The sequence below is a fragment of the Olea europaea genome, unplaced genomic scaffold (assembly GCF_002742605.1).
Source record: "Olea europaea var. sylvestris unplaced genomic scaffold, O_europaea_v1 scaffold376, whole genome shotgun sequence".
Lineage (NCBI taxonomy): Eukaryota > Viridiplantae > Streptophyta > Magnoliopsida > Lamiales > Oleaceae > Olea > Olea europaea.
Genome location: NW_019256967.1, coordinates 213,400 through 221,971, shown reverse-complemented (window position 1 = coordinate 221,971; position 8,572 = coordinate 213,400). Strand labels below are relative to the sequence as shown.

Genomic DNA, 8,572 nt, shown 5'->3' with positions numbered 1-8,572 from the left:
AACTGCTATATGACAATATGAATGTTAAACAAGAAAATGTAAATAAAAATGAAGAAAAATGTATCTTTTAACAATAAACTTGAAAATAATTTATTCCTGAATTTCAAGGTAAATATGAATTCAATTTAACATTATTAGTTATTGTTTAAACTTATATGTTAATTCATATAAAATATATTACTATAATAGTGATATGCAAACCGCAGATTAAAACCAAACCAAATCGCAAATTATGGTTTGATTTGGCTCGAAAAATAAAATGGTTTGACTTGATTTGGTTTGGAAAAATCTTTAACCGCATAAAATGATTTGAATTGAAATTATAGCACAGACTGCCCAAACCGAACTACGTTCACCCCTACACCACACCACTAAATGACTCGAACCAAAGTCTTGAATATACAAATATTTTAGCTTTCTCCATAAATACAGACCCTCTTCAACAACATTTTCAAATTTAAAAAAAAAAATAATAATAATAATAATTGACCAAGAGAGCATCAGAAGACCCATAATTTCCAGATTGTAACACATAGACAGCATTAAAATATCGCTTTCTCAAACGCTCAAGCCAGCATCAGAGCCTTTGCGGCATTCAGAGAGCATATCCAAATAGAATTGACACTTGCTGATATCGCTTGCCTGATAGTTTAGGCACTGCAGCATTACAATACAAGCAATTAAACTAAAATACCGACAATGGAAAGTGTGTGTGATATCATCACAAGGACGGTCATATTTTGAACTAAAAAATTCTATGTGATTTAATCTATCTACATAAAAATATATCAATTTGATCATCTCATCTCTTTATGAAGAGTAACGAGAGATAAAGATGAATGGGAATATGAGAAACGAAATTAACAAAGTTACTCAGTCCCTCCTACCAATTTCTCATCATTGTAATAACAAAACCCGGAATATGTGAGACTAAATTAAAAGGAAATATCAAACAGTTCCCAATCTAAGTCCACCCTCACATCACAAGATAAAATTACTGGAACCTAAAATAATTGAGCCATCACCACCATGCAAAAACATATGCTATGAAAGTGTGTGAAATGACCACGTATAATCCACCAGAAATGCAAGAAAAACCGTCAGGTTAAGAAGAAACATACATCTTGGAAGGCCTTAGATTGAACACCACATGCGTCAGAGCCTCCAGCGGTGTTCATTGTCGTGGCCTCAGCAGCAGCAGCAGGAGCAGAGGAAGCCGCTGACTCATGTCTTATGGTCCGAGGCCCTAATATAGAGTCTACTGCCCGATGGGCAATTGCGCTTCCACCACCAAAAGCCATACCTATCCATTAACAACAAGAATAGGTGTCAACTTTCAGAGTTCGGATATCAAGCATAATATGTTATCGGTGCGGTCAATAATCCAAATTGAAACATGTCACTGACTGAAACATGTCACTAACCTTCAGCAACGACTGAACCAAGTCCTCCACCCACAGTTGTGCTCTTTAGTGGAGCTGCGGGTGGAGCTGGGGCTTGAACTGGAGCTGCAATATAAGAATGCATCAATTGGCTATAGATTCACAAGAGTAACATGTATCTTAAACTTCGAATCATCGAGGAAGAAAAAAAATTTAAAATTGGACTCGAAATTCACAGATCCCCAATCCCAAGAACATAAAAACAGAACTATTGAAATGCGATTTACATATTCATCATAGTTCACATATATCTTAGCAATGCTGAGACAGGCAACTAGAATGTATTACTAGACGATAATTATTAGACCTGACTCGACTGTAGACCTGGCTATAGTTCTGATGACCCAGGGGGAGTATACCCAAATTAAAATTAAAAATACTATAGAACATTAAAATGATGTACAATATATGTCCAAGTTAAAAAACTGAGGCATCATAAGTTAAATATGTTTTGATTAAATTAACAGTATAATGGGAAATATAAATTGATATTTGTCTTTTTCCAAAATATAGCAATGTATTAAATAGTTTATGCTTCACTGTAACATCTGATTTTCTGTTGGATAGAAATTTAACTGTTGATCCATTCAAGCCCTCACACGGGCTAGTGGAAAATGCCTCATTTTCATATTACAGGTCTCCAGTTGAAAATCCCATTGTCCATTATACCTGTAAATTTTTTTTCCCAATACCAAAAAATCTATTCACTCAGAAAAGCCAGCCCAATTTAACTGGCTAGCCCAGATTTTCTTTGGTACAGGTCATCAATACCAATCGGACCTGTTTGTAGGGACGGTTTGCCTGTTTACCCATCCGATCGACTGGTCTAGTCCAGGTTTTATTACTATGCTGTACTAGACAGACGACGTAAGAATGTGCAATTCGCTCAAATTTTACCTGGCCTAGGATTGGTAGCAGCTGGATGAGGAGCTGACCATGCCCTACCTGCAGAATCACAGGAATATTATATTAGACTTCTGATACAAATAAGAAAACAGAGAGAAAATTCAAAGTCGTGCATGGGAAAATATTAAGAAGCACAAAACTAAATATGAACCCAAATGAAGACAATCCCGGTCACGCTTGTAAAAATGGGACTATTATTAGTCTCTAGACATTCTTGAGACAAAACATACCTATAATCACAAGCTAACTGCAAGTGAAATGGATTTAGCCATTTGTACATTCTTGAATTACATCATTGTTGACATTCTCTTTGTTTTTCAAAAAATGTATGGGCAGAAAAACTGTATTTATTTTTTATAAAGTTGGGAATGGTCAAACTTGGTGTAAATCAAAGTGTACACCAAACATGATTGAAGTAAAAATGAGACTTCCATCACAGTTGAAAATCAACTCATCAGAAATTTGTTTGAATTAGTTAAACAGAGTTTTGCAGCTATTCAATTGTCAAATCTTCGCTTCTCTAGTTTTTACGTACATAATAAATTTTAAAATTTGTTAACATGTAATCATATAACTGAAAAGGCATGAAAAGATAGAAAAATATCGTCAAAAAACCCATAGCATATCGTCATCCTCTGTAAAGCTTCAAGCTTTAATTCTCAAATCCATTTATAACTAACTAAACATTCATCTCGTCAAAAAAATTCACGCTCTGACAATCGAACCAAAACTCGATAATCAAAATTTCTCAAAGGTTAAAAATCCATGTAATTCAACACGCATCGTCTTTATATTCAACCCTATTTACAGATCTAACAATATACATCATAAAGAAGAACAAAAAATGATACACAAACAAGTATTCTGCATTCACATGCATAAATAACTAAAAAGACGTAAATCACGAAGGGAATACGGACCTCCAGAACGGCCACTGCTTCGGCGAGGCATGATTTCTTCGTGAGATGGATGAAGACTTAGATGGCAGAGAAAACAGAACTTGAGCGACAAAACAAAAGTTGTAAGAAGAAATGGATGAATTGGAGGAGCAGATGCGGTCGTATTTATATACATAGTGCGGGTCGGTGTGTAACTTGGGGAATAAGATAGCCTATTCGATTTGATTTGCACAATTTCTCGAAGATTCGAGAATATGGGAAATTCAAAATAGGACCCCACAAACTTTGGATTCTTACAAAAAAGCCCCCAAAATTTTAGATTTTGACATTCAGTTCCTTTTCCCCACTTTCCCCTTTTAAAGTAATTACCCCTCGATTACAACCGCCACATGCTAGAATGTTGTATAGTAATTTTTAAGAATTCATCTTAATAAATTTAATTTATTGATGGAATTTCTGTCGTTAAAAAATAAAAATAAACAGTAGCTACCGAGGAGTCTAAAAAAATAAGAAATTAATGTTGATCAAGATTTAGATTCTAATTTAAATCAAAGTCAACAATTAATTTTAACCATATATTTATAGAGTCTACAACTTTTCAATTAAACATTTCATCAATTTTTATCAAAATTTATTAAAAATCTAATTTTAATCCATATTAAACAGAGCTAAGATTAATGTCGTTGGTAGTAATTTAAAAAACTATTTTAATAAATTTAATATAGCCGTAGGATATTCATTTAATGCAATAAGAAGTTAAGTGCTTTCCGAATCCAGATGGGATCCAATACGTCAAAAGATCCCATCTCACTCTTTTTAGCGTGCAAGTTAAATGTGCATTCAGGATGCATGAGTTGGAAGTGCAAGATCGAAACCTCTCCAAGCAGAAAGATGGGAAGGTTATGATTTTACATGCTCTCAAGTATAAATCAAAAGGGCAAAAAAGTATTGACTGCACACAAGGAGACATTTTTTTATTTCTAGAGTGAGAATACAAAACTCTAAATCACTTTCAAATATCACCGAGTGTTGAGTATTTATAGGTAAATGATTCAACTTGAAGTGTCTTCAAAGCTCAACTCCCAATGACTCACATGTTGAGTCTCAAGATGTCACATAAGCCTACGATATCCGACACATTATCCTAAGTGCAAAAGAGGGAATTTGACTTTCAGTTTCCTTACAGTAATATCACATCAATCACCTTATACGTTCCAAGAGTAAGGTTGTAACTATCATACATGCTATGATTGGGTTGCTTATTATCTTGGATAAAAGACACGACAAATCAGCATAGAATTATTGTTGTCTTAAGGTTACCATCTGCAAGGCGATGGTGGTACTCTCAATGCCTCGAAATATAACAATTAAAGATACAATATGATGTGTCTTCATGTCTTTGGAATAAGGTAACAGTGAAGGCAACATGCTTCAACTTAAGTTTCTCATAAATTGTGTATATGACATGTTGGGAAATTATTCACCACCAGGGTTGGAGAAGAAATAATATAGAAAACTAATCAAGAAAATGGATATAATCAAGAACAACAAACCGAACAATGCACAAAATAATAATCAAGAAGATGAAATGAAGAAGATGAAGAACACAACGAATATGAAGGCTCGAACGCGTAATTGCTGTCCTCAAACGATATTTGCTTCCTCTTGGTATTAATTTTGGTGCTTAAAGGGTCTCGCAGCAAACGATTTGAAGGATTGATCAAGCCTTGATGTGGAGAAACACAAAAGCACAAACATTTCTCCACCCGAACTTCAGGAACACAGGAGGAATTCTATGAATATGAAGAAAGAAAGTTTTGATTCTTTGATTGTGGAATGTAAAATGGATCTCAATGTCTTCCATATGTTTTTCATGTTTTTGTTATGTTGTTTCAATGTCTATTTATCACATATTTATAGCCATGAAACATTGGCACACGAAATGGTGCCAAAATGAAATGAAAAGCCGCCAAAATCATAACCGAAAAACTGCCCAACGGCTATATTCCTTCTTCTATGCGGTCGCATAGAAGGATCCTATGCGACCGCATAGGTTTATATTTTGGCCTCCGTTTTTTCACTTCATTCCATCTTTATTTCATTCCACACACCGGTTCTTATTATTGTTGAACAAATATACAACAATCCCCCACTTGTTCAACACTTAATAAGATCTCATATTTAAAGTATACGATACTCATACATAAGGATTAGATATCTTTCGATTTGAATCTAACCATAGTATAATTCAAACAAAGTAAAATCGGAATCAAAGGTAGCCGTAGCTTTGAACTAGTTATTCCATGTGACAATACCGGTCCGAACACACACACAAGTACCACGTGTTCTCAAGTTCCTCATAATTCGCTTAGCGCTTTTATGGCCTTGCGCTCATCCTTTTCGACAAATTTTTAAGAGAGAAACTCCAACTCTCTATTGATGCGGCACCACCTCGAAGTTAGTCTAGGTGAGGTTCTTCCAGTACCTTTGTTACTTTTAGAGGTACTTGTGTTTTACACTGAACTTCATTAAGAGCTTTTAATGCTCAACCCTCACTTCAGTAACAACCAGCATTATTTTACTTAGGATAGAGTTATCGCGGATTTGAATAATGCTGCAACTATCCACATATCGAATGACTTGTTATTACCCTTTGAACCCGTGAATTACCTTTTGAGTAATGACAGGTAGGGTTGTCGTCATTGGTGGACCTTGTCTAATTAAAGGATCCGCTAAATTCTTGTGACGTCATCTCTAAGACTTATATGTCTTTTACTTCTCATTTTATGTGACTTAGTATCTTATCAAAATATAGCTAGCCAACGATCGATTTATTTGATAGATACAACTTGTCACCACCAAGAATTCATTTTATGAAGTTACAAGCTTCTCCCAAACTTTTTTTTAAAACTTCATTGATTTTCTAACACGATCGGATGATTTAACTCATTACACTTGTCAATCACTTTAATTTGTGGATTTCATACTTGGGTATTCACTTGTCATCATTGAATCATTTCAATGATCTTCAATGAATATTCTTTAAATATTCCATTGGTTTTGCAAGTGCCACAATCGGCCTTTACCCTTTTAATCCACTTAAGACTTAGCGTGTTTCATCCATACAAGGCCTTCTCTACCTTTCTCCATCATAGATGTATTTCTATGATTAAAAGTAAAGGATATAGTAACTTTTAAATTAAGTTACCCCCACAATTCCTTAATTAGGAATTTTTATGCAATCTCGTAATGTTGCATCGATATATTTTTGAATTTCTCATATAAATTCATAATATTAATGCTAACCCCCACATTTCGGGTTATTCTCGAACTTAGAGTTTCTTAACATGTCAACCCCCACATTCGGGATTAAACTTGAACTTAGAGTTTATTAACTCTTCTGTAGTTCAATTTCTTATCACTTCAATAATGATCGTGAAATCTACATACTTTCAGATAATTATCATTAATTCACAATGTACTTCAATCCACTATTTAATTTTGATCACACAATTTGATCAAGGTCATCTCATATACCTACCATGCTTTTCAAGCATAAACCAACTCAATTGGTTCCTCGAATCAAATGTGCTTCTTGTTTAACAAGAATTGCACTTTGTCATTTCTATAAGATTATATCATATCAAACAATATGGCATATGTTCAAATAATTCACATTTGGACAAAATCATATTTTGTCACATTTATATGCAAACACGATTTTTCATAATATTATCTCATTTAATTTTGTGGCTATCAACATTTCAATAGAACATGAAATCAACCATCAAGTTTATCAAGTGATTCTTGTATTCCAATGGAATAAGTAGTCATGAAATTTCATGAGCTTTTAACATATAGTAGGAATCCTTCCACATTTATGGACATCCTTTAGACCCATTAAATATTAATAGGTTGGTCTCAAAACACAATTATGGATGTGCTTTGTTAGCACTTCAAAGTCCATAAACCAACATAATGGCAAATGCATCTTGCAACAAAATGTGATAACCCACGTATTGGAATTATTCATCGAATAGCAACCATAGCCAAATAATTTTCTAGCCACCATAATTGGTATAATTTGCATTCTTAAAGTGTCATGCATATGAGCCATACCCAATTGTCATAGTAAAGTGAGAATAATCAATTAATCAAAATTGATTTCCACAATATCCTTTATACATGAATGTCATTTAGAGCACATTATAAATTTTATCATACTAATATGCAAAACATAATTTGTGCTCTACAAAAATATTTCCATTTCTCAATAAATGCGCAAGCAATTTCTGCTCTTAAAACTAGAACAAATCACAATTTGTCATACTTTATGCAAATATAATTGGCATAAAGTCATCTTACCTAATTGAGAGTTTCATCATAGATTTCCACCAAAAGGTCTATCCAAAATTCAAACCTTTGTATAGATTCATTAAATGAATACACTAATCCGATTCACATGATTTTAGACTTACAAAGAGACACCACCAACGTGCCTATTTATCATGAATGAAATTTCCTTGCAGACCATTTCTATCGTGGATTAGTGTTTGTCAATTCCACACATTAGTATATGCAAATTCTGGAAATGACATAATAAGGACAATCACATGCAATCTGACATTTTCCTTCCTTAAGTGAAGAATATGATCCAATTCTTCTCCAACCGGAAAACATAGATTTCATCATGCATATGCATTTGATCATCATCATCAATTTACCACGTACTGGATTTATCATTTTGGAAATGCCATGCAATACTCCAATCCCGATTTTTAAGAAAATATTGGAGACAAATCATGCTATGGTATCAAGAAATACACATCTGATGTGCCTAACTTGAAATGGAAGCAGTATTTTACTTCATTTACATTTAAGGCAACATGTCACTTTTATGCAATTATTCTGTCAGATATACAACGTGCAGACTTCATACAAATATGCAATAGGCAATATAGAGTAATTATTAATTCTGCACATGTAAATTCTCAGAATAGCACAATTTATTTACATAAATTTTCGTAAAGACGGTGCAAAATTAATGGTTCCTTTCCACCGTCAACGGTTACCGGAAGTCCGGAACCACCATATAATTTTAATTGTCGACACCGTTTCAAGTTTCAATAGATCGAAGATGCAACATAAGTTATATTTTATTCTTACAAATTCTGGAACTTACAACCGAAAGGCACATGCCTAAGGAATTAATTATTGAACAGTCACCATGCCAAATGGATTCCTTTGCCACCATAATTGTTTAAGGTTGCATTTAAAATTAAGTCATTAATTTAAGAACATGTGCACTGATCTTTAAGAGACACA

The 8,572-nt window shown here is 33.8% G+C and overlaps 1 protein-coding gene across 1 annotated transcript; it reads right to left on the bottom strand.

Annotated features, from left to right (window-relative positions):
* Positions 1-290: 290 nt before the first annotated feature.
* LOC111386888 (hemiasterlin resistant protein 1-like) lies at positions 291-3,419 on the bottom strand. The gene is made up of 5 exons (XM_023011379.1): positions 3,269-3,419; positions 2,340-2,387; positions 1,425-1,508; positions 1,122-1,303; positions 291-657 (listed from the first exon to the last, which is right to left on the bottom strand). Exons 1-5 carry the CDS (start codon positions 3,297-3,299, stop codon positions 559-561), a joined length of 444 nt encoding a protein of 147 aa, XP_022867147.1. The 5' UTR covers positions 3,300-3,419; the 3' UTR covers positions 291-558.
* Positions 3,420-8,572: the final 5,153 nt, after the last annotated feature.

What these genes read in the sequence shown, in the direction of transcription:
- LOC111386888 (XM_023011379.1), bottom strand. Translation starts at nt 3,299, where the DNA reads ATGCCTCGCCGAAGCAGTGGCCGTTCTGGAG. An exon ending in AAGCAGTGGCCGTTCTGGAG is followed by an intron (nt 2,388 to 3,268) that starts GTCCGTATTCCC and finishes GTGATTCTGCAG; the next exon opens with GTAGGGCATGGTCAGCTCCT. An exon ending in AATCTAAGGCCTTCCAAGAT is followed by an intron (nt 658 to 1,121) that starts GTATGTTTCTTC and finishes GTAATGCTGCAG; the next exon opens with TGCCTAAACTATCAGGCAAG.